At 49.2% G+C, this 25,796-nt stretch overlaps 2 protein-coding genes across 6 annotated transcripts in view; both read right to left on the reverse strand.

Moving 5' to 3' along the window:
* Positions 1-696: 696 nt before the first annotated feature.
* On the reverse strand, positions 697-17,498 carry ambra1b (autophagy/beclin-1 regulator 1b). Of its 5 annotated transcripts, none has more exons than XM_005745145.1 (19): positions 17,310-17,498; positions 14,304-14,504; positions 13,693-13,751; positions 13,311-13,494; positions 12,055-12,227; positions 11,842-11,908; positions 9,896-11,412; positions 9,503-9,589; positions 7,772-7,960; positions 7,204-7,284; positions 7,015-7,115; positions 6,745-6,855; positions 6,371-6,559; positions 6,129-6,283; positions 3,985-4,124; positions 3,517-3,621; positions 2,780-2,967; positions 2,336-2,458; positions 697-1,902 (listed from the first exon to the last, which is right to left on the reverse strand). In XM_005745145.1, exons 1-19 carry the CDS (start codon positions 17,349-17,351, stop codon positions 1,427-1,429), a joined length of 4,188 nt encoding a protein of 1,395 aa, XP_005745202.1. In that variant the 5' UTR covers positions 17,352-17,498; the 3' UTR covers positions 697-1,426. The 5 variants fall into 5 exon arrangements, with proteins under 5 accessions (XP_005745202.1, XP_013769299.1, XP_013769301.1 ...); XM_013913845.1 differs by having other exon boundaries at positions 2,744-2,967; XM_013913847.1 differs by lacking the exon at positions 17,310-17,498 and adding an exon at positions 17,262-17,282 and having other exon boundaries at positions 2,744-2,967; positions 14,304-14,509.
* Positions 17,499-18,132: 634 nt separating this feature from the next.
* nox5 (NADPH oxidase, EF-hand calcium binding domain 5) overlaps positions 18,133-25,796 on the reverse strand; it is a 23,910-nt gene continuing 16,246 nt past the window's right edge. The window contains exons 10-17 of the mRNA XM_013913839.1: positions 25,417-25,559; positions 25,161-25,337; positions 24,720-24,764; positions 23,509-23,633; positions 23,015-23,099; positions 22,834-22,933; positions 18,947-19,113; positions 18,133-18,362 (exon numbers count right to left, since the gene is read on the reverse strand). Coding sequence (XP_013769293.1) covers positions 18,231-18,362; positions 18,947-19,113; positions 22,834-22,933; positions 23,015-23,099; positions 23,509-23,633; positions 24,720-24,764; positions 25,161-25,337; positions 25,417-25,559 — 974 coding nt within the window. The 3' untranslated portion in view covers positions 18,133-18,230. The remainder of the gene's footprint in view (positions 18,363-18,946; positions 19,114-22,833; positions 22,934-23,014; positions 23,100-23,508; positions 23,634-24,719; positions 24,765-25,160; positions 25,338-25,416; positions 25,560-25,796) is intronic.

Raw genomic sequence — 25,796 nt, forward strand, 5'->3', positions numbered from 1 at the left:
GAGACTCGTCTGCAGTTCTCCGTCCTTAATAAAAAAAGTCATAATAATAATGATGATAATAAATCCACTCATCACCTGGTCAGTAACAGCAGGAAGTGACCGCACAGGCTGAATGTCGACCAATCGGCGAGTTTGGATGAAAGCATTACAGACACGATTGATCTCCGGTGTCTGAGTCATAGCGTGAAGTTTGCTGTCGGCGCGCTCACGCTGCAGCGTCGTTCCTGCACGGAGGACAAACGCCGCAGCTTCCTGGAACGTTTTGGTGTCGTTTCTACATTTAGAGCGTCGGTCAGTGCGGCGCCCACGTAGGGACCGTAGCCCGAGAGAACCCCACGCCCCTGTGAAACCCCTAACCCTGCCTCCACCGGCTAAACATGTTGTGCAAACCCCACCTCGCAATCACCTTCACTGTGAACTGAGACCGCTCCGAGATGCAAACGTCCAAACGTGATGAGGCGGACAGGAAACGACGCTCAGCTAACCCCCCCCCCCAAAGAAAAACAAAAAACAGACAATTTAATAAGTAGGCTAATAAAGGGGGCATATTAGGCATATAGGGGTTTAGCAGAGCAAAATTACACACAAAGGGTAATTTTCATAAAAGTGCAAAACCTGTAAATTTGTTGAAAAGAATTTAACCCCCCCCCCCAAAGAAAAACAAAAAACAGACAAACTGTGGTTTCAGTGAGAACACACACACACACACACACACACACACACACACACACCTCGGTTAGCACCAAACACACTGTAGTGCAGCTGGGTGGGGTTGGTGGGGTGGGGAGGGGTCAGAGCAGGTGAATCTCCGCCTCCTCGTTGCCCTAACAGGAAGTGATTCTCCTCGTTTCCAGCCTTAAACACAAACATGTGTTCGATGAGCTGCAGCATTATTTCGAGACATGCAGGAGCTTCCGTTTGTTTAGTCGAGCGTGTGCGTTCAGTCATCGCTGGTCGCTCGCCGCCGTGCAGAGTCCTGCCTCAGGCACACGCAGCAGTGACACGGTACAAAAACGTAGTGCTGAGTTCAAACACTTCAATCACTATTTCACATCTAAGGTAACGTCACATGGCACCAAACGCAGCACGTTGGAGTAAATGTGAAAGAAGCCACACCCCCACCCCTCCCTCACCAGGCGCAGCGCGTCAGGAACCTCGACCTTCATCGTGCTGGGAGAGAATCAGGTGGGGAGGAGCTCCGTGCCTCCGTTCAAGTAGGAGCTCCTGTGAGGAATGATGACGGTCCAGCTTCGGTCTGGGTTCACGAGCGCCAACGCCACTCAACAGAAAGGCTAGGGGGAGGGGGGAGGAGAGGTCTTTGTGTCCCTTCGTTTCCAGGTGGGAGACCCTGTGTGGGGTCGAAGCAGCACCCATTTTGTGAGATAAGGCTTTGAGGAGCCCCCTTAACCGTCAGCCAATAGGAGGACTACCTGCTGTATGGGTCACCGGGGTAATTGTTGGGGCCGCCACCGCCAGGGAGGGGGCTGTGAGAGGAAGAGGAGGAGGGACCCGGCAAGGAGCTGTCGTCCGCCCGTCCGCCGTCAAACACGTCGTCCACGTCCACAGCCAGAGAGAGCGTGGGCGGCGGCGGAGCCCACACGGGACCGAGCTGTTGGCTGGCCTGCGGCGCTGGGCGCAGGTAGGACTGGGGCTGCGAGGCGACGAGGAGCGGACCGGAGGTGCAGGGGGCCGTGGCGACGGGCTCGGCAGTGGGCCTGGAGGCGCCCGTCTGCGAGCCACGGTGGATGCGGTGGCTGACAATGATGTTGTTCCCAAAGCCGCCCATCGAGGCCATGGTGGTGCTCTGCTCCCGCTGGACCACCGCCGTCATGCCGCCTTCAGCGATCAGCCGGCGGATTCGTGCCAGAGCGTCCTCGCCAGACCCGAACTCCGAAGACTCTCCTGAAGCAAAGAGAGCAAGAGAGACAGCGTGAAGATAAACACGTGATCGTCATCGTGTCTGCCCTCAGGTTTATAAATGTTCATCTTTAAATACACACAGTCACAACATTTCACCCAAAACACACAGACGCGCGCACGCACACAGACACGCGCGCGCACACAGACACGCACACAGACACGCGCGCGTCACAACAGTCACAACATTTCACCCAAAACACACACACGCACACGCACACAGACGCGCACGCGCACACAGACACGCACACAGGCGCGCACGCGCACAGACACGCGCGCGCACAGACACACGCAATGTTTGATATAAATATTTGTAACAAAACAAACGAGGTAAAAACTGAAGCAGAAATGAGACGATGATGACGACGCAGTAACAGGTTATTATGAGGTCGTGTTGAGAAGTCAGTGGGTGGAGTACCAGCAGCGGTGGAGGTGCCGGTCTCTGCTTCAGCTGGGACTTCCTCCTGAGCCTGGCTGCTCTGAGACGCCTCCACCTGAGCCTGAGCTGCTCCACTGGTGGACGGAGCTTCAGGAGGGACACCTGGGAAGAAACACACCTGATGAGACCACACACCCACACACACACACACACACACACACACTTACAGTGGACGGGTATTAACATCTTCATGGGGACCAGAAAAGTTTACTATACTTGTGGGGACAAACAGGCCTCGTGGGTCCTCACGAGTTTGAAGCATTTTTGAGACTCAAAATGTGGTTTTAGTGTCAGGGTCACAACTAGGTCACGGTTAGGTTTGGGGTCAGGGATTCATTTTTAATGGTTAGGTGCTAGGGAAACCATTATGTCAATGAAGGTCCTCACTAAGATAGTTGAACGGGGTTGTGTGTGTGTCAGTACTCTGAGCAGGCTGCGAGGCGCTCGGCTCCGACAGCTCCCTCTCGGTTTGAGTCTCAGCGTTTTGCAGCTGGATGATTGGCGTCTGGGTTCCTTGCGATGTCACTGAAGGGGTGGGGTGTCGGGGCTGCAGGCCAATGGCGTTCATCAGTCCCATGTCTCTGCCCGGCGTCCAGCCCGAGCGGTTCGGCCTGAAAATGAATCACAGGCCAATCAGAAACTCAAAGATCCAGACATGTAGCGATAAACTCTCACCAGCAGGGGGCAGCGATCGATGGAGAGGTGTGAGGAGACTGAGCTGTGTGCGTTTCTTTTTAGCCCCGCCTCCACGCTGTTCTTACCTGGTTCAGTTTCTGCCGAAGCTTTGAATCCATTTTCAAACAAATGTACAAAATGCAGCTTTAACCCCTTCAAAGCCCAGCGTATCGTATGTGTTTCTGTGAGCTTTCAGGCTTCTTCATCATCAGTGTGACTTCTTTACTCTCAAAATAAATGATATCAAAGTTTTTAATGACTAAATTGCAGAAATATGGTTATGTAACAAATTAGAATGCCTACATGCAGATTTGATATGTTTTATATACTTTGTCTCAAGGTTCAAACACTCCACAACGTGAAGATTTCACGTTTCAGGTTTTAAAAGGGTCAAATAACCCGAGCGCCCGTCACCTGCGACGCCGACCACGCGTTACGAGCAGATAAAAAGCAGGCGCAAACATCGCCGCAGGCCCTGAACTCACCCCGGCCTGTCGGAGCCTCGGCTCCGGCTCGTTCCGCTGTTGTTGACGCTGAACAGTGGCTCGCTGCTTGACTCGCTGGGGCTCTCGCCGTCGCTTCGATAGAACCTACACACACACACACACAACCAAAGCTGGTCAGTTCACTTCCACTCAGGAAGCCTCACGGGGGGGGCGGGGCTTCGTGGACTCACACAACTGCATTAAAACACACTAATCGGGCTCTTCCAGTTAATGGTCTTCCTGCTCGGTTTGAGGATAATCAGATCAGAAGACGCGAGGGAGCTCTGAGAGCAGGACAGCTGAACGCGTGCTCGGTTATTTAACGTCACGCTCAGTCTGCAGCTTCTCATTCGCACAGTCAGCTGCAGAAGCCTGAATCTGCACGCCGACCTCCATCCCCGACCAGCGTTTTTGAGTCTGAGATGTCTGAGACTTAGCGGGACTTTGTTTTCGTGCCTGCAGACTCACACAGGCCGGCAGATCACCAGGTCTCCCTTGTTGGTTCCGTAAGCCAGTCCCATCCCTGGATCCGGCAGCCAGCGAGCAGAGTTGATGCTGACGTGGCGCCTCTGGTCCGGAGCCATGGGGTAGACCACGTTGAACACCATCTGAAACACAGACACACTGCAGCTGAAGCACATGCCACAGCAAAGCTGCGTAAAACCAGCTTTTCCCAAACGACGGGATGTGGAGCTCGTCCTGGATCTGAGCTCACCGCTCACTTTTGTTTTCTGGAACGTGGACTCTGCAGCGCGGGGAGTGTCCCATTCTCTGTGCTCAACTTTAGAGAATGTTCTCCTGAAAATAACGAAACACTGGCAGTGGGCGGTACTACTTGCTATTCAGGATTTTTTTAAAAGTTGACCTCTGACTAGGGCTGGGCGATATGGCCTAAAATCCATATCGCGATATAATTTTAAGCATGTGCAGTAACGATATATATCACGATATATTCTTTCCTCCCAGCTGTCATAGGGCGAAAGGCGGGGTACACCCTGGACAGGTCGCCAGTCTGTCGCAGGGCTAACACATAGGGACAGACAACCATTCACACTCACATTCACTTGCACATTCACACCTAGTGGCAATTTGGATTATCCAATTAACCTAACCCAAATAACCCGGCTCCAGCGCCCCCCGCGACCCTGAAAAGGATAAGCGGAAGCGAATGGATGGATGGATATTCTTTCCTTCTGTATAACGTATTTTCCACACTATAAGGCTTAAAATCCTTTCATTTTCTCAAAAATCGAGAGTGTGCCTTATGTATGACTTCTGGTTGTTCTTACTGACCTCGAACCGATTTTGTCTGCAGAAATCTGTTAAAATGTTTTAGTACAGCTTTGATAAGCAGCACTGCTTGATGGATTGTCAGAGCATTACGGCTGCCGCAGTGAGGAGCTTCAGAGTAATCTGGGTCCAAAACTCCGTCTACTTCAAGTCCAAAAGTCAAACGAACACTGAGAGTTAAAAAACTCTAAATTCTTTCATCTTTAATTAAATCATCAGCGTTGCTGCTTTACCAGGTGGAACAATTAAGTTTAACATCCATGAAAACAGAATTTATTAAATTTAACGGAGTTAGAAGTTAACAGGAAGTTAACAGGAAGTTAGCTCGCTAGTTTCCACCCAAACATTTCATAGCATGTTCTGACTGAGATTTTTGAAACTAATTCAAACGTACAGCTCTGCTACCACTTCCAACATAAATGAAGACAGAAACTAAACAGCAGTGATGTTTGCAGGGTCACTGAAGTTGGACTACCTGGTATATAATGTTGTGCTACGTGATTGCTAGCGACACAGCTATGTTAGCATAACATTAGCACAGTGAAGCTGGACGATGAACACTAACTTTTTTTCCACTCGATAAAAGTTAACGTGAGGGATTCTGGTGGTCAGGGACAAATGCAGTCGCATAGCAGGATGCTGTACACGGGGCAACTTCAGTCAGGAGAACAACTGAGATCATTCATCCACAATACGAGGTTAGTTATTAATATACTGCAACAACATGGGAACAGAACAGCTGCGAGAGAATTCAGCATTAATGAATCAACGTTACGGAAGTGGAGGAAGCGCAGTTTTTGCTTTCCCCATATTTCAACAGTGCTTCATCTCTTTGCTGTGACTGTCGCCATCATTTGCAGATGATAATGGTTGTAGCCGCTGCGGTGCTTTCGACCAAAACAGGCGCAGCTTGATGACATCGTCAACATGCGCTTTCGGGATAGCGCGATATAGTCAAAATCTCTATCGTTGGACAAATTTATATCGTTTCTATCGCCCACTCCTACCTCTGACCTTTACTGAGATTCAAACTCGCCTATGGTACCAATTTCTAAATCCTTCTCAGGTTATCAGACTCACACCCCAGCAGCCTTTTACAGTGAAACATGAAATAAGACTTGGTGAGTTTTCATGTACGTGGAGGAAAAATTCCCTTAAAAAAAAAAAAAAAAAATCTGATTTCACACAAACTCTTCAACTTGTCTGACATCATCATCGTTTACATGCTGCCCGCTGATCTGACATCAGTTTTTCGATTTGTCCTCTGTAAAAACAAACCTGACCCGCAGCTTTCTATCAAATAAATCTGAGGCCCCTCTCACCCTGATGGACGTCTCTCCTCCGTGTGGCTGCTGCAGGCGGAAGACTTGCGCCACCATGTGGTCAGTGGTGGGATGCAGCAGGATCCTGCGGGAGGCCAGGCCCACCATCACGTAACAGCCCATCGGAGACAAGCTGACGGAGATGGCGTTTGGACCTGAGGGAGAAAACACCGCTGTCACCGTCACCATCCTACAAACCTGGACATGTGACAGAGAGAGCCGCCGTCTCTGTGAGGACGTACCGAATCGCTTTGTGTACAGCATCTCTCCCAGGTTGTGGGGGGCGAGCGAGTAGATGGCCAGGATGCCCTCGTCTGGGAAACCGCGCTGGCTGCTGGGAATGAAAACCGCCAGCAGCTGCCCGTCCGCAGAGATGTCACAGCTGGCGTCGTTGTAGATTTTACAGTTTGGCACCAGAACGTTGACTGAGGCTGTGGGGGGGGCAGAGAGACGGAGTCTGTGAGGTGTTCAGACAAACAGACTCAGAGCGGCTTGTTTGTTAAACCCCGTCAGAGTGGGTGACCTTTAACCCCTCCAAACCGGGCTGAGCAGGAACTGAACAGAGAAAGTTGAACTAAAGCGGAGGACTCAAACCCTCGGCCTCGCGCTGTCGTACCATTGCTGATCTCAGGAAGGTCAAACTTGGTGAAGTCCCACCACTGCAGGCGGTACGTGGTGTTGGCGATGTTGCTGGCGACCGCAGACTGACCGTCCCCGATCGACGCCCCTGTGGAGGACAGGAAACTGCGTCACTGGGCATGCTCGGTAACCCACATCTCCATTTGAAGAAAAAAAAAAAAAACAACAACTTTGTGGTCACCGTGTCCTGACGGAGGTCGGATATGAGCCGCCTTCTTTTTAAATAAAGGTGTGTGTGTGCGCATACCTGCGAGCACCCTGTTGACAGAGGAGTGTGTGGCGAGCCCGGGCTGCCCTCGCTCGTGGAAGATGCCGGCGTAGGGCAGGTACTCGGGGAGGAGGAATCGGCTGCGGGATGACCAACAGGAATGAGATGAGAACCAAAGCGGCGAGCGCGAGTTTACCAGGTTCAGCGGCGGGTTCGGAGCCAACTCACCGAGGGACGAAGCGGCCCAGCGAGGGCGCAGACATCCTGGCGTTTCGAGGCGTCCGGTGTCGCGTTCTGTCACTGTTGTCGCTGCAGAAACAAAGAGAAGGACTGAACAACCGCGACTCAACCAGCATTTGGACGCATCAAAACTCGTTACTGCGGTGATGTCATTCATCACTGTAATCACATGATCTGAGCCCGCTGGCATCGCCAGTTTCCCGTCTTGGTTTTGAATTAAACAAAAGTAAATTAAATTCAGCCTCTTCTGAAAACAACTGAATTTAGCTGTGGCCAATAAGAGGGCAGCTGAGACACGCTGCACGCAAACATATCTACAGCGCGGTGAAAAGAGCCCCGCCCACCACGGGAGAAGCTGGGACGGAAACACGAGGACTCGAGTCAACAACATCAGGGCTGCACGCTGCGTTTCTACAGGACAGCTCAGAGCGGGGCACAAACGCCGTCTGTGGACCCGCCTACCTGACGGCACGTGACAATAATTTACGAGCTCACGTCTGATTTCAGCGATTTTAAACATCTGAGGAAAATTCCTGAACAGGCGACTGAAACTTACTCGAGATCCTCAAAGTCCACGTCGCCACTGTCCATGGAGCTGGGCGGGTTGCTGGCCGGGCTGTCCGACGAGGAGGACGACATGGCCCGCAGCCGGTTCTGCTGGTACCGGAGCGAGCGCTGGCGAATGCTGTCGCGCCTCGACAGATACTGGATCATCCTCTGAGCGTAGTAAGCTGCTGGAGAAAGCCTGCACAGCAGAGGGCAAAAACTCTTTATCAGCAAGCGTCTGCAGAAACCTCTCAAACTCTGACCTCGACAGAGGCAAACCCAGCGACCTCGGCTTTGTCCATCATTTACCCAGAAACACAAGCGTGTGCAGCAGCTCACATTTAACCCCTGCTGCAGCGTTCAGGTCTTATTGGTGGGCGTTCACTTTTTTTTGACACTGTAATTTTTATTGATAGTTTTGTCACAGTTTAAACATAGACATGTATTGCATTACAGGAGAAATAACCATGCAAGCACACAGTGAAAACAAACAGAACTAAAGCGAACAAAAGGTGTGGGCGCCAATTCTAATCAACTACCGTATGCATGCCTGCCTTTACTCCGCAGCATACATACTCCAGCTTATATACGTACTGTTATACGGGCATGCATCAATAGATATACAGAGTCATAGACCTTAGATGCTTTGTTCGTTCATTAATTTTCCTTGGTGCCATATAATGTCCACTTCTCCCACTTAGCAACGAAAATATCTTCCTTTAATCTGAGAATGTAAGTCATTTTTTCCATTGCATAGATTTCTCCAACAATATTTAACCAGTCTTTTGATGAAGGCGGATCCAGTTTGTACCAGTTTCTTGTTATAGCTTTCTTTGCAGCTATCAATAGGATTTTTGTCAAATACAAGTCGTCGTACAGAACATACTCTCTAATATTCCCAAGATATACCGTTTTAAAATTGTGTGGTAATTGATAGCCCAAGATATTGCCTATTACAAGAATCACGTTCTTCCAAAAGTTATGCAGTTTCAGGCACTCCCAAAACACGTGCGTATGGTGTGCTTCCATGTTACCACATCTTCTCCAGCATGGCAAACTGTCTTGAGTCCGTTTACTTTTGATTTTTGGTGTAATAAAGAATCGAGTAAGATGTTTCCACCCAAATTCTCTCCAGCATCTTGAGTTAGTCGTTGTGTTCTGGGTTTCACACATATCTAACCATTCCTCAGTTGAGATATCAGTTTTTATTTCCTGCTCCCATTTCTTTTTTATGTATTCAGTTGATGTTGCAGTGTTCTCTCTTAGATTTTTATATAGTACAGAAATCTCCTTGAATTGGAGGCCCCTGTATGATTTAATTATACAATTCAGGATGCCATAAGACGTACGCGAACTTCGTACTTCCTTTGAAAAGTAGTCTCTGAGTTGCAGGTACCAGTAAAATCGGTTTTCTCTAGACTATACCGATCTTTTAAATCTTGGAAACTCATCAAATGGCCATCTTTCATTACTGTACAAATCGCTGTTATTCCTTTTTGTTCCCACTTCCTGAATCCGGCGTTCACATTTTTAAGAACTAGTTTAATGAGCTCAACGTGTCAGCAGCTTTTTCTACGTTTAGATCTGTGTGATGTCACAGAGAGCAGACACCTCTAATGCGGTCCAGTGTGAGATAAAGGAGGATTATTCTGAACTGCGACTCATGCCAAGCTGGCCTGGGAGAGTTAAATCAAAGCCCATATTGAACCTAGACTCGAGGTACACGGCGGTGCTTCTGTACCTGGCTGGGTCGGGGTAGATGGGGTGGTCTCTGGAGCCGGACATGTCGTAGCGAGACAGTGACAGGAGAGAGGATTCCAGCAGCCGCCTGGGCGAGAAACAGAGGCACACAGAGCGCGCTCAGTGTTCGAGACACAGATGGTAGCTGATTATAAGCACTGCTTTCATGCTCAGCTGACTGTGTGATATCAAGCAGACAGACTCCAAAGTCACCCTCACAGTGCTGCCTTAAACCTGCATTCTTCCTAAAGCCCAGCAGGGGGCTGAGCTCAGCTAACACTCTCCTGGTGAGTTCACGAGTAAAACAAGAGGCTCGTTTAGGAGCTACGGTCCGATGGAAGGACCAGAATCTGACCTCATAAAGCTGCGATGGTGAAAAGAAAAGGTGACGTACCTCCTGAGGGAGTCCTCGTCTGGCGGGTCGACGGGCATTTCTTGGCTTAAGGCCTCCGGTGGCTCCGCCGGCCGGCCTGACGCAGCCTGCCGGTACACCCTCTCCCACTGCGCTGTGTCCTGGTTGTACACCAGGCCCACCGTCTGCTCCCCGGGCTGGGTAGAGGACGGGGCAATGGGGAAGGCCACTCCTGTTCCTCCCACTGTTGCTGCTGGGGGAGGCGGCTGCTCGCTGGACTCAGGAGGCGCCCTCCTCTCCTGTGTTTGGACTTCTAGCATCCTTCTGGCCTCATCGGGCTGCCAGTGAGAGGAAGGAGAGGGAAAAGAAGCAGAGGAGGAAGAGGGAGGCTCCAGCATGGAGGTGGAGGCGGAGGAGGTCTTGCGTTCCCAGCGCTGGGAGTCGTGGTTGAAGGTGAGCAGGTTGTGGCAGGCCCGGCAGCGGTTCAGGTGACCACGGGAGGCGGGGGGAGGGACGTTGTTCTCCAGGCTGTGGGAGCTGGGGGGCGGGGGGAGGGGAGGCTGGTAGTGGATGATGGTGGGGGTGGAGGAGGATGAGGAAGGCCCGGGCCGGTCCGGGTCCATGTTGTTGTTGAGCAGTTCCTGACTCTGCTCCTGGCCTCCGTCGGCCATGGCGCCGCCCAGTGCCGGCTCCATGTCGATGGGGCCGATCTCCAGGAAGTAGCGGCTCAGGTTGCACTGCAGCACGTTGCGGAAGGAGGCCGTGTTACCACGGGCACTGTCCCAGAACGGGTGATGCCCGCTGCTCGTGCTGGCGGTATCCCGGGCTCCGGGCTCTCCCTGCTGGGGGAAACCCCGCCCCTCGGTGGCGGAGGTGTAGACGGGGGTGTGAGAGGAGCCCTCCTGCTGGCGGAGCACAGACAGAAGGCTGATGGAGGAGGAGGCGGAGGTTCTGGGAGGCAGCATGCCAGGATTTATCCCCCCCTCCCTCACACTCAGCAGGTTGCGAGTCCAGTCGGGTGCTGGTCTGGGCGTGGAGTGCGGCTCGTGGCCGCCCGGAGGGGCGGGGTTAAGAGAAGCGCCGGCGCTGTAGTAGACAGAGGTAAAGGCGGAGGTTCGCTCCGAGGGCTGTCTGGGCTCAGTACGAGCTGAGGAGAAGGTGGAGGCCGGGGGAGGCTGGAGTGAGTCCGATGATGCCCGTGGATCGGGCGGAGGCACAGAGGCTCCGTCTGGCTGGGGCGCCGTTCGACTGATGGAGCAGCGACTGCACATGCACACCATGCCCAGGTGCTGGGTGCAGCCGGGCAGGGGCGGACCACGCTCCGAGCTGGGGTACTGGGCCAAAGGGATGCTGGGAGACTCGGCCATGTTACTTCCATTTTCCCCGAGAGGCCGCGGCTGCTCGCCTCCGGCCTGAGCCCCAGGGGAGCGGGACGACAGGATGTGGAGGAAGTTGTGGAGGATGGGCGTGCGGCGAACCGGCTGGGAAGGCAGGAAGGAGCGCTGACGGAAATGAGGCATCTCAACGCTGTCCATGGGAACCTCCGAGTCCTCCTCGCCCTAAAGGAGGCAAAGAAGAAGAAAACACCTGATCACTGAAGGCAGGTTAAACGGCAGAGACAGGACGACCTCTTCTACTTGTCACCCAAAACCTGCCATGGTGATGTCATCCTCAGCAAACGCATCTGCAGTCACCTCCCAGAAAAATCAACCAATCGTAACACAGACACAGGAAAACTGTAACGACCAAACCGAGGATCCACACAGGAGCGAGGGGGCAGGTCCACCTGACTCGGTGCTAGCTGTGCCTCAGACCTCTCAGTGCTCGGCACGCCCTCAGCTCCATGACATAATACAGCGTGATGTTCTTTTTTGCATTACTCGCTCTCTTGGTGAGGTGTGCAGCTGAGGTTGTAGGTGAACCATGGCGGTCATCCTCTGAAACATGACGCTACCTCGCTAAGAAATGGCTTCAGATCATCTTCGTACCTGCTGATTGGATGGATTCACGATCGCCGTGAGCAGGTTGTGACCGAGAGGGTCGAAGCGTACCAACCTGACAGACACAGAGAAGAAGTCGATGAAAACACCTGGCTCCAGCGATATGTTAATAAAAACGTAACAGCAGCACGCTCCGTTATTACTGTCACGTCATGCACACGCTCAGACTCGACCTCTGACCAGCGGCCGTGTTTAACCCACCGCACTCTCTCCGTGTCGCTGCCCGTTTTCACCACGGCGAAGGGCTCGGGGCGGCTCCAGTCCCAGAAGTGGAGCTCATTGTTGGTGGCGATCAGGAGCAGCTGAGCAGTTGGGTGGAAGGCCAGGGAGGCGATGGCGACGTTGCTCTCGGTAAACCAGCTCTCACTCCCGCCCTGCAGAACACAGTTACTCAGTTACATCTGATGTAGAGCAGCGCGATACGACCAAAAATATTTATCACCATATACATTTGAAAATCTGCGATAACGATATAACTGACACGGGACAAAATGCTTTACAACTCCACAACTTTATTAGTGCAAGAAACCCAAATCAATGTATTTTCACTTAAACAAGCAGCTGTTTTTTATGTGCATTAAACTTATATAAAAATGTAACAATGCAAACTCCTCACTGACAGTTTAACCAAAAGGCATTTCCAGTGGAAACTGGCCGACACATCCTCAGCATAACCATGTATAATATCCACAACACTTAAAAAGAGGTTAAACACACACAGTACGGTAACATTATGTTGAAGCACAGTACGTATCACTCCGCGAGGCTCCGCCTACGATAGCCGTAATGCTCCGACAATCCATCAAGCGGTGCGGCTTCGTAGCTTAGCAAAGTCGTACTGAAACATCTGACAGATTTTCGAGCGCCGTGCACATAAAATCGTTTCGAGGTCAGTAACACAACCAGAGTTCATACATAAGGCACACGGGATTATAAGGGGCTCTGTCGACTTTCAGAAAAATCTAAGGATGATTTTAAGTGCGCCGTATTTTCCAAACAACACGGTAATAACGACGGCCCGCTAGCATGCGCTACCAAAAATAGTGCTTTGTTGTGTGTCTGACGGACGAAAGCTAAACCAGTTCCACACCAGTGAAGCTGCAGCGTTTTACAAACCAGTTCAGGTTCATCGTTTCATTCAACGATCCGCTTTCGCTCTTCTCATTCTGCGTCGCCTCCATGTGCGTATGTAAACAAAGGCACTGCACATGCGCGTTTTACCCATATTCTATCGCCATGTTTCATTTTCCTAACGTTGCCCAACATTACACCGGTAGTACCGTGACATGATACGGCCCAGCCCTAGTCTGATGTCCCGCTGCGAGAGCGAGAACACTCGAGTGCAGCTCGACAGAAACACCGACTCCATGTCCTCATCAACAGGCTGACATGAAAGCATTTAGCACCCTGCCCGACTGCTGCACTGCTGTACAATGTTGGAGGGGGGGGGTACTCACATGCAGGTCCCAGATCCGGACTTCGCCATCAAGGCACCCAGAGGCCACCAGGCCAGGAATTGTGGGGTGAAAGGTCACACACCAGGGGGTTCTACGGTGGCCCACTAAGGAATGTAGGCACTTTCCAGTCTTCACCTCTGTTATGTAAATGTTGTGGTTGACGTGGGTCGAAGCCATGAGGGTCCTGCAGACACAACGTTTCCTCTGAAAGGCCCAGCTGAGACTCTTTACTGCACCTCAAACTCAACTATATACACTTTAGCTCATTTGTGTCTTTTTGGTAAAGTATCCTGATTAAACACCACTACATCGATAATACTCTGGTAAAAAGATCCAGTACTGATGGAGTCTCCGCCTCCACCTGTGCTCTGACTTCACTCACCTGTCAGGGCTGAAGGCCAGCAGGAAAGTTGAGCGAGGGCTGTCCGGCAGCTCCACCTTCTGTTGGAGACACAAACATTCACAGTCAGTGGGAAGCGCTCACAAGCACACACACTCAAACACATCAGCAACGCCGCCTGCTACGAACAATCCGACCGCTCCCCACCAACGCCCTCCTGAGCCCTGCGGGCTGGAACTGGACGATTTTGTTTTCAGTTCCTCCCCACAACGCTCTGACCCCCACAGCTCTCACTTCTCTAATGTGCAGCAGAAGCGCCTCAGACGGGCATATTTGTCCCACTGTGGCCAAAGCTGGTAGGCAGGCGTATCCTGGTGTTAAACGGCCCCCATCACATACATCCCAGCAGCTGCTGGGAAAACTCAAGGAAAAACAAAATTGATAAAAACTGATTCGGACCCATTTTTAACGATGATTCTTATCTGAAAAGCACTGATGAGTGCGTCACCGCACAAACAGGAGGAAGGCACAGAGCCATCAGAAAGCCTGAGCAATAAAAGCTAAATTATTAGCATGTCATTTGGGAGTAGGCTGTAGGGGGCGCCGTCTGAAAACGGTTTGGTTCTTAGAGGAAAGAAGAAGCTGAAACTTGCCTGACTCTGCCATTTCATCCAGCGGACTTTCTCCTCCACCAGGAGCTGCAGGAGGCGCTGCGAGCCAAAGATCTGCGAGCCGCGCTCCCGGCTGGACAGGATCCGGACAGAGTTCCTCTGACGAGACGCCATGATGCTACCGGTGTCCTCGGCTGATTGGCTGCTCACTCCCGCTGCTGCCAATCCGACGCCATGCAGAGTCTGGGCTGAGAAAAACAACCTGAAATAAATCGAGCTGAAAGAAACGGTTACTATGACGCTGCGGCGCGAAGTTGAGGCCAGGAGAACGAGGGGGCGGGCTTTGGGCAGGAATGTCTGAACCATGAATTTCTGATTTTGTGTCAGAATGAAAATAATCATCAGCTGCTGTGTTAGTGTGAAGTCAGCTGGACTCTTTCATCAGTGATGGTTTCATTTCCACACTTTTTCCATCAAATTCACCAAAATTATGAAAACAAGTTTTTAATAATTTGGCCTTAAAGGTTTATTAAAGGTTTATTTACTCAAAAACAGGAGTGAGCCAGTCACACACAAACCCAGATTTATCAGCTGACTCATCTCAATCCATCACTCGGCGTATTAAAACTATATTAAACTGATAAGAAGAGCAGCGATGATGGCTGAAGGTCGCACCATTAAATGGCCTTCATCAGCCGAGCTTCAGTAAAGATCAGTTTACCGTCAGAACACATCAGAATCGTCTCTCAGCAGCTGGGAAGGTTTCACTGGTTTCACTGGTCGCCTGCAGCTGGAACAGATGCTGCAAACACATTTACTGACGACGCTGAAGCTGAGCTTCCATTTAAAACTTAGACCCAAATGGCGCGTGCAGCTGCAGGACGAGGGAGCGCCGTCAGCGTCACCAACCGGTGGAGATCATTTAAATCTAACCATGTGTGATTTTCAGCACAGTAAGAAAACACTCGGATTTCATGGCGTCACACGCTCCACGGCGCCACCTACAAAATTAGACCCCACTACTGAAAAGAGGAACGTGCCGAGCCCGGACAGGAAGCTGGAGACATCCTGCAGAGACTTTTGCTGCTTCCTCACCCCCACCTTTGAACCTTTCCTTTCACTGTTGCTGCCATCCTTCTGTCACACATCTCCACCCACACTCTCTTTGGATGGTCGACCAAACTTAAACCCTCATTACCTCGGCTCCTTCCACCACCTTCAGAGCATACCTCCACCTGCTCCTCCTGTTAGCCTGTCCAGCACCACTGCAAACAGGAAGAAGCTCAGAGCAGATCCCTGACGTAATCCCACCCCCACCTTCAACACATCTGTCTCTCTGAGCGCACACCTCACCACTGCCTCTGTCCTCACACATGCCCCGCTCTCAGATGCGTCCTCGTGCAGCACCACAGTGACCTTCTCTAAACTTTCCATCAACACTCAAAGCAAACATCACGTCTGTAGAGCATGAAGCCACACTGCTGCTCACGGATCATCAGCTCTCTTCTTGCCCAGCTTCAACATCTCTTCCTCACATCTTCATCCCTCTGCAGTTACTACAGCTCAGCCTGTTCTTCAGGACCAGCACACGTCTTGCATGTTAAACAGCCTGCCCTCTCTCCTGGATATCTCCACACCTGCACAGGTATGTCATTAGGACCAACCACCTTTCCCCTCCTCCTCACTAGTCCTCTGCACTTCCTGGTTCACTAACTAGCTTTCATCCATTCCAAGTACCACTTCCATCGTTGCGGTACAGTCTTTTCAGTCATTAGTAGTCTGCATCTCTGTCCGAAATTACTCCAACCTGCTGCGCATCCTTTCCATCTCCATCCTCTGTGCCCAGCCAATCAATACCAGTCCGTCTCTCCATCCTCAGTGTCTAGCCTCTCATACAGCTCACTGTAAGTCTTTCCTGGCCTCCCAGTACCCCCGTCTTTTTTCATCCCACTTTTTATGTACCAGCCACTTGATCTAAATATTATCCTGTTACCACAGATACTGCTGGCGCAGTAATTATCACAGTATTTGTACTCTGAGACACACAACACTTCACAGTTTCAGTTCTGAGGGAGTCTGTCTCTGTGTGTCACTGTGCTCCTCTCATGAAGAGTTATGTGCAGACTGATACCAGCTGTGCTCAGTTTCTACAAACATCTGCTTTGGAACAAACAGCTGTTTTTGTTTTTTACATGAGCTTAGTCAGGCTGTTTGTTTCGTCTGTACAGGGTCTGAGACCCACAGGCCCGGTGATTTAACGTCATCACTTTGCAATTTGCCAGGTGAGGCTGTTCTGGTTCCTCAGGTGACCCTAACCCAGAGCTGAGGCGCGTGAACCTGAAATAAAGAGGTTCGGAGGCAGAAACGTCATCACCGTGAACACACCTGTCACAGTCCGAGTCAAATGATAAAAATACAGAAATGTTTCAGCTTCACACAGCTGACTGTGAGCCTGAGGGCCTCCAGCCGGCACAAAGCCTCACACCCCCGCTCTGCTCACGGAACCAGAACCGCGGTGAAGCGAGCAGAACCCAAGAGTGGACCTCAGCTGATCGGAACCGTCCGAGGAGCCCTCAGCGCCTACATGTAGCTCCCAGGCAGCGTCGTGCCGAACCGAGCCCACAGATCCAACACGTTCACCCGCCCGGAGTCCATTCAGAGAGCAAACAGGGCGTGAATGAGAGGCTGCTGCTGTGAGCCGGGCCTACCTTCTTTTATGGATCCATTGCGGCGCTAAGAGCTACTGAACAGCTAGCTCTGCTAGCTCGGCCGAAACGGAGACCGTGACCAACGAGCGCCGGTACGCTAAGATCCTCCGCTTTATCCCGATCTTCTACCGAGCACCGACCGCTGGCCTCAACGGGCAGCGCTCGTATTACAAGACGGGGGCGAACAGAGAAGCTTTTCTAAGGCATTGGTCCGATTTTAAAGAGGCTGCCCGACGTCAAACTGCTACTGCGTAACCTGCTAGCTGTTCGCTAGCCACATACTCAGACCTACCAACAGAGCCCAGACACAAAATCGTCGATCACGAAAGAGTCTGCTCACCTGCGCCAGGGCTTTAATAGCGCTGCCCGGAAACGAAGCCATCAAAGAAACTGTTTTCAAGAAAGGCGGTTTCACGCTTTATTGTGAGGGTAATTCAAGCACTGGAGTCCTATCATATATTGTTGGGCAGCAGGAAGCAGCTCTGACATCGATTAGAAAGCCTGGAAACAGTTGCTTTTATTAAAGAGATCAGAAATGTTTATTTATGTGTTTTTATTTGGACAGTTCATACACATAAACATCATTAACACGATAACCTGCCACAGATGGATCAGACACAGTAATTATTAAAATCTAAAATAAGTAAAATAACAAATAAGATTAGATTTTATTATTAAATAAAGATGTGCCATACGCAAGTATTTTTGTGAGTCCAAATTTAGGTTTAGTATCCTAACATTTCAAATTAAGTCAAACTTTTCATAAAAATCACTCAGAGAAAAGTTTTTAAAAATAGCTTTTTTTTTTGTTGACTTTGTTTACTCGTGGATGGCACTTTTTTTTTCCAGTAGTAGAAACAAGCTTCCATACAAATCCATAAGGTCCATAAACATTACTGGGATATTTCTCTAACCTGTGCAGGGAAAAGTCTCACTGAGAGACCAGGTCTCTTTTTTTCCAAGAGGGCAGCAGAAGTTACAACAAATACAAATGCAACACAAATTGTCTTTATTCCACTTTGACAGGAAGTTCCTAGGGCCAGTTTCTGATAAAGAAGGATTATTTTGAGCTGTAAATCATGCGAAGCTGCTCTCACGATAGGTCACTTTCGACAAAGCCCCATACTCTGTGCGTCACACCCCCAAAAAGGAGGCGGGTCCAACAAAATGTGAACACATAAAATGATTAATGTCTCCACAACATCAGCGATACACGCACACACACACAGCTGCAGGTGTGTGCTGACGGCCCGTGACCTCCTCAGAAGTTCTCCTTGTAGAAGTTGAAGCCGAAGTCTTCACACTGAGCTTTGATGACTTTGGCCAGAGCGGGAGCGCCGCAGTAAAACACATGTACCTTCCCTTTGTTCTCCTCAGACACCTTCTGAAACACCTGAAACACACACACAGAGTATTTTATTAGGAGCTGATACTGGAAAACACACCGACGCTCCTTGATTGATAAAACTAAACCGCTATTGGAGAACCATCATGTCTCGGTCTCCCCTCTACTTCAATAAAATAAACTCCAGAAGAAGTAGTTTCCTTTCCAGGAACTAACATCCAGGACCTTAAATGTTTTAAATGGCCATCCATGGCAGCCTGAAACCTCAGAGATAGGTTCATTGCTAAATTTTTCAGTCTTTACAAAATTTTAAGGAGAACTTTCCGAATTTGTGATGAACTCATGTGTGGTGACTCCTGACAGAGTCTGGTGCAAATGTCCCCCCGAGAAGCAGATGTCCATGGACGCTGTTTTCTGTTTGTAGCCTCTATTTAAAGCCAAAACATTTTCGTCGTGTTGAGCCTGTCTGATTTAGCCCAACGTTACTTTATCAGGTCCAGGATCACATGTCACCCAAAGAGGACACTCTACCAAAACCTTCCAAAACTATTCAGGAAGGGTCCCAAACTCTCCTTGAAAAATACCAATAACAGAAAAGAAGAAGACCAAGTTAAACCAACGCAACGCCTCACCTTCCCCCACTCGGGTCGGCCCGGTTGGGTTCTGGTCCTCAGTCCAGTGATCGAGTCTCTCTTCTCCTTCTTGGCCAGAAGGTCGAGCGCCATCTGCAGGCCAATGGCCTTCATGTCGTTCTTGCTGAGCGCTGACGTCATGTACATGTGCATCTCCAGGAAGCGTCCTAACAAACATCAGCATTGTGTTAACGAGCGCACAGCAGCGTCTCTGCAGGACTTTAAACACCACGTGGAAGGAAATAACTCAATAATGAAAACTATTATTAGTGTCTTCAAAGTCTGTCTACATTTCCAGACGTTGTCCTGAATCTGCTGCTTTGTGTCTCTAATGACATCATCATTTCCAAAATGAATTCGTTTTATTTCTTAAGACCTGAAACCAGCGGCTGAGACCATAAACTCGTCAGGAAAGTGTTTACTGAGCTCAGAGATGAAGACTTCCCTCACAGACGTCTATACGATCAATATTCACAGGAGATATTGGACGTCCGGTCGAGTGAACGTTGGCGCGCTTGCTGCCGCTGCTCACCGGTTATTATTATCTACTATTACTATTTTTATTATAATTTTTTTTCAGTTGCTGACGACAATTTGAACCAAGTATCTAAGGCGCAACCCTGCTTTGACTTGTTTTCGCAATATCTGCGGGCTTCTATTGCTTGCGCTGCAGCTGTCAGTGTTCGGTCCCTCCGTCTGTGCTCAGTGATCGGCCCTGATTAAGATGCGGATCCACAGGGTGTTGGTGTGGCTCACCTGGGTTTTTTTTATCCATCATTCATCACCCGGCGACAGCTCCTCTCCAGTACTCTGCTACGGATCTTTTGCAGCTCTGTTTCTGCCTGGCTGTCTCTCCACCTGTGGCTCTATACTTCTACCCGGACATCGCCTTCCAGCCCCGCCGCAGGTATATCCACCGAGGGCTTCGGCGGAAGTTCAACATCAGTGACACTAACTCAATATTTTCCATCTGGTCAAAAACTCGTGCGAGACTGACCACAGTGTGCTGGCCCACCTGGCTAGATCAACTAAGCCCACTGTCAGGCATGGCAACTCCAGCATCAAGTTCGGTCTATTAAACATCCGCTCTCTCACTGGTAAGGGACATCTCGTCCATGATCTCCTCTGTGATCGTAAGTTGGACTTTCTTTGCTTGACTGAAACATGGCAACAGCCCAATGACTTTGTTTCTCTCAATGACTCCACTCCTGGCGAGAAAGTAGCTGTGCAAACATCAAATATCTGCTCGGTTTATCAAGATATCGCATATTTGCAAAAGTGCTTCGACGTTTTTGGAGACGTCTGCTACCCACCAGCTCGACAGCTAGCCGGGAGCTTGAGGGTCACTGAAGCCGCCGAGAACGGCACAACTCCCGGCACATCATTTTCAGATCACCGCGGAGTTTCGCTGCTCGGGTTAAATGTAATATATAAGTCACTTAGACAACCTAAAAACGTTATTGTTGGGCTTTTTTCAGTGTTTTGTTTGTTCGTGAGTAAATCGGTTTGGCTGAGATTAAAGTTCTTAGATTAGATAAAATAAAACTTTATTAATCCCCCGGGTGGGTTCCTCCTTGGTTTTCACACAGCTGACTAAACGTCAAACAGAAAACTGATTAAACAAGTGTGAGCCAGTCGAGAATTTACACCAGTGTGCTGTTATATTTTAGATAGCAAGGAGCAGACGGCTGAGTTTATTGAACTCCACCGAGACAGCGGTGACGCTAATCAGAAGGCGAGACCGTCCAATTTCACAGCCGTTTACTTCCGGCCTACCCGACCCTCTGAGGATCCGGCCTACGTAGACCACGAAGGCTGGGTCCTCAGGAGGATGCAGCCCATGAATTTGGACACGACTGAAGTCTACACCGCCACAGCCTTAAAATTCAGGGAAATGAAGGACGCATTTGAGCGCCGCATTTCGAGCAGCCTTCAAATTGGGACAGCCTTCGTCGCGTCGCTGTGACGTAATCGGCCTTAAAATGCGGCCTTTAAGGCTGCAGACCCTGAACTGGGATACAGCCCCTGTCTCTGCCCCTCCCTCCCATTCATTTGAATACACTGCACTACAGCTCCCTGGATCTACCCCCACCTTCATATGTACTGTTTATCGGCCACCTAAGCCAAACAAGGAGTTTTTAAATGAATTTTCTGCTCTTCTCACTCATTTCTCTGTACTTTCTCCAAATCTCATCATTGCTGGTGACTTCAATATTCATATGGACAATAATAAAATCCCTCTTTCCAGAGATTTTACCTCCTGCCTGGAAAGTTTTGGGCTTCTACAGTACATAACATTTCCTACCCACTCTAAAGGTCATATCCTGGATTTGGTCTGTTGTTCTGGCATTACCCCCACCCATTGTAAAGCCACATTGTTTCCCCAGTCTGATCATATGTTTATTTCTTTTGATGCAAACATAACCGCTTCCAAAACCTGTGTCTCTTGTAATATCACTTTTAGGAAAATTAGTAATATCAACCCAGCTGTTTTTTCATCTGCCGTCCACGACCTTCCATCTATCCACTGCTCCTCAACCCCTCATGAACTCGTTTGCCATTATAATGTCAACCTTCATAACCTTCTTAACATATTTGCTCCCCTTAAACATCGAACTGTCTCATTTTCCCGTTCAGCTCCATGGTTTACCTCCGACCTTAAAGCTAAAGGACGCCAACTCGAACGTCTATTCAAGAAAACCGGACTGACTGTACATAAAGAAATGCACAATGATCATGTTTTGTTCTATAAGGACGGCATTGCCTCAGCCAAATCTGCTTACTACTCTGGTTTAATTAGTTCTAATGAAGGTAACTCCAGGTCCCTCTATTCATTGTTCAGTAAAATTACAAAACCTCCAGACACATTGCCCTCCCACATGTATTCTGTTGATTTTTGCAACTTTCTTATCTCTTTTTTCACTTGTAAAATCTCAGATATCCACCATCAACTTAACTCTGTGGGAGCTCCTGACTCTGAAGTAGACTTCCTGGTTCCCCCACTGTCTTCCTGTCAGCTATTTTCAAGCTTTACTCTTCCCTTCATTCCAAAAATTCTTGAAAAAGTTGTCGCCGCCCAGCTTCATTCACATCTCAATGACCATAATCTCTATGAACGATTTCAATCTGGTTTCCGCCCCAATCACAGCACAGAAACTGCTCTGCTAAGGATTACCAATGACCTTCTGATGGCAGCTGATTCTGGTCTCCTATCCATTCTCATCCTTCTTGATCTTAGTGCGGCGTTTGATACCATTTCTCACAATATTCTCCTGAACCGGTGAGCTTCCATTGGTATTAGTCACACCCCGCTTACCTGGTTCACCTCCTATCTCTCAGACCGCACTCAGTTTATCCAACTTAAATCCCATTCTTCAACTCTCTGTCCTGTTTCTGCTGGTGTGCCCCGGGGTTCAGTATTAGGGCCTCTTTTATTCATTACTTACATGCTCCCTCTTGGTTATATATTCCGAAAATATAATATAAATTTTCACTGTTATGCCGATGACACCCAGCTCTACCTTTCTTCTAATCCCAATTCATCCCTCCCACCTTCTTCCCTCTCAGACTGTCTTATTGAGATTAGATCCTGGTTCTCCTCCAATTTCCTCAAACTCAACAGTAATAAAACTGAAGTTTTACTTGTTGGTACAGCTTCTATCCTAACCAAAGCCCACAGCTTTTCCATTAACATTGAAAATTCTCCCACCCTTCCCTCCCCTCAGGTTAAGAGTTTGGGTGTCATACTTGATAATACTCTTTCATTCCAGTCTCACGTTAATTACATAACCCGGTCTGCTTACTTCCATTTACGTAATATTAACCGACTCCGTCCCTTCCTTCCTCCCCATGCTCTTTCCCTCTCTAATTTGAAGCATCTCTCTCACCTTCCGGCTCCTCGTCGGCCTGGTCCATTTCCAGTTTGGTGAGCAAACTGACAAACCACTCGAAGGACTTCTGGTCTCTGTTGATCCAGATGAAGTCAACCTGCAGGGTGAAGAACATCCTGGTGTCCACGTGTGCTTCATTGCAGTACAGTGAGCTGTTGTTGGGATGCACTTTTCTTACTTTGCGCAGCTTCATCTCGCTGTCTTTGATGTTCTCGCACCACGAGTATTTACAGCTGGGACAGTTCTGCTTCCTCATGCGGTACCTGAGCCGCAGAAACACCTGGAGTCAGTTTTATATTCATTTCATGATTTTACTCACTGTAAAAAACAAACGGTGGAGAGGGTGACTGAACACGAGAGACGTAATTATAACGCGTCTAACCTTCTGAGTCCTAAAAGTAAAAAAAAATGAACAACTTTTTATTTATTGTTAAAAATGATCCAGTATCACATAACTCTATTTTCTGGCAAAGCTGAAAGAGGACATCACTGGAGCTTATTCTCATTGATTATATTATCACAGCAGAGCAATGAGGAGAGATCCTGAATAAACGTCCAGCATGTCGGCAGATTACAGCTGATTATAAACTTGCAGTTTACACATGACTTGAACTGAACAGCTGGGCTGATGGAGGGACTGAGGGGTGGAGCACAGGTCTGTGGGCGTCTTACCGGTACATGATGCTTTGCAGGATGGAGGCGAAGGGTGTGATGCCGATTCCTGCCCCGATCAGAACGGCGTGTTCGGAGGCAAAGATCTGCCGTGTCGGAGTCCCGTACGGCCCGTCTACGTAACACTGTCACATGGCAGACATTCAACAAGAAGCTGCGTCTGAAACGAGCGATTCCTGACAAACTACGCCTGTGTCAGCTGAAGGTTAACGGTTTCACCCACAGTGTCAGAGGTGTTCCTCAGGGTTCTGCTCTCGGTCCTATGTAGTTTCGGCTAAAGCTGTAAGTTTTTCAGAAACAGCACAATGACTCTGACCAATGTTCGCTCTCTTTGAGCTCTATTTTCCCAGCAGAGTCGGTTTTTACATAAACTCTTTCTACAAAGAAATACAGATGATAGAAACAGTGCTGAGAACGAAGCAAAGGCAATGTGATGGATCTGCCAGGTCTCACTGCAAAAACATGGAAAAATCCTTTTTGTGTGCATATAGTAAGTAAGTAAAATGTATTTATAGCACATTTCACAGATAAAAATCACAAAGTGCTTCACAAAAAAATCAGAAATACAAATAAAAAATGTTTTTTTCAAACTCATATTAAATTATTTTAACAGGAAGAAAATTTCACATCATAGAGAAAAACGTTGCAAAATCAAACCTGTCAGTGTAAACCAGGGGTGGGCAATCTCAGTCCACGAGGGCCGGTGTCCTGCAGGTTTTAGATCTCACCCTGGGTCAATCACATGATTAGTTCGTTACCAGGCCTCTGGAGAACTTCAGGACATGTTGAGGAGCTAATTTAGCCATTTAAACCAGCTGTGTTGGTTCGAGGACACAACTAAAACCTGCAGGGGACACCAGCCCTCGTGGACTGAGATTGCCCACCCCTGGTGTAAACCCAAACCAAGTTTTTCACACATAAACCGAAGAATCTGAATCTGAACATATGAATCTCTTGCTGCCCTATAAGGAGCCGAAACTGCCTGAACTACCAACTGTCAGGGAGTTTAAGTCCATTTTAATAACATGTTCCTACACCCAACCTCCAAATTTTGGGCTTTTTGGACTTTCAGGGGAAAACCTGATACTGTGTGCGAAGGCTGATAAAATAATGATAATAATTGTCTGCTGGTTCAACACTGCCACAGAGCTCTTCTCACTGTAACTTATACACAATCATATAAAAACTGATTCATGCTCTGAGCTCCTCACCTTGATGTTGCAGAATCTGTGGTTCTCAGTCAGCTTGGCAGAAACCTGCAGTTTAGAAGAAAACCAGAAACACATGCACTAAAACTCTTCTGTCAGTAAACCAAACACACATTGAAGGTGTCATCAGATTTCTGTAAGTTTACTGGGCAAAGAAAATGGTTCAAATATATTTCAGTAAGGAGGGGGGCAAAGTGGCTTGCAGATGCAGGTGTTATTTAACTACATGTTTTCTGGAACTAATAACAGAGATTTCCAACAATATGATCGAGGATATTTGTATTTATGTTGCTGATTTATTGAAGCATGTAGATAAACTTTACATGTCTGGCCCTTCATAGCGATCATTACGACACAGGGATGAACGTCTCAGACTTATGATGTGGTTCGTTCTTCTCAGTGCAGTAGATTCATATTTGTTAAAGGCTGAACTCTCCTCCTGACCTCTCCTCGCTCTGCTGATCCCAGACCGTCTGGAAAAGGTTGCACGAGTCCCTGATCTCCGGACTCGGAGGCCTCGCCCGACGGCGAGCTGCTCTGTCGGTACATCGTCAGCTCGATGGCGCCGTCCTCATTAGACGCCACGGCTCCGTTACCATCGGCAGAGCTGAACATGTCGTCCTACAGGAAACCACATTGGAGATGTCACGCACAGGAAGCAGGCGGAGACCCAGCGAGTGCAGGTGTGTCAGAGTCTAACCTGAGCTCTCGGCAGCTGCCGGCGCTTCCGCAGGCTGGTGGCGAGTCTGTTGGGACCCAGAGCCTCGCTCTCCAGCTCTCTGAAGTACTCATACAGCCGGGTGGTCCACTGGCCCAGCGAGCGGATGTGCAGCCACAGAGTATCTGCAGAACGACAAGTGAAGACACAGAACTTACACCAGTTTCATTAGACGGTTAAAACCCACCCAGAGAAACTAAACAAAAAGGAGACCGAAGCTTTTACCTGAAATCTCATCAGAGAGGATCAATAAACACAAACCAACGTTCTAAGCTGAAAGGTTCTGCCATTCCCATCCACAGTTATACCTGCTGGAGTCTTTCAGCTCTTTGTTCTCAGTGTCAGCAGGTGGAATCTGCGGG

The sequence above is a fragment of the Pundamilia nyererei genome, unplaced genomic scaffold, assembly GCF_000239375.1.
Source record: "Pundamilia nyererei isolate P.nyererei 1_Seehausen unplaced genomic scaffold, PunNye1.0 scaffold00154, whole genome shotgun sequence".
NCBI classification, from domain to species: domain Eukaryota; kingdom Metazoa; phylum Chordata; class Actinopteri; order Cichliformes; family Cichlidae; genus Pundamilia; species Pundamilia nyererei.

What these genes read in the sequence shown, in the direction of transcription:
- ambra1b (XM_013913845.1), bottom strand. Translation starts at nt 17,351, where the DNA reads ATGGCTTCGTTTCCGGGCAGCGCTATTAAAGCCCTGGCGCAG. An exon ending in GCTGTACACAAAGCGATTCG is followed by an intron (nt 6,284 to 6,370) that starts GTACGTCCTCAC and finishes TTTCTCCCTCAG; the next exon opens with GTCCAAACGCCATCTCCGTC. An exon ending in GAGGAGAGACGTCCATCAGG is followed by an intron (nt 4,125 to 6,128) that starts GTGAGAGGGGCC and finishes TCTGTGTTTCAG; the next exon opens with ATGGTGTTCAACGTGGTCTA.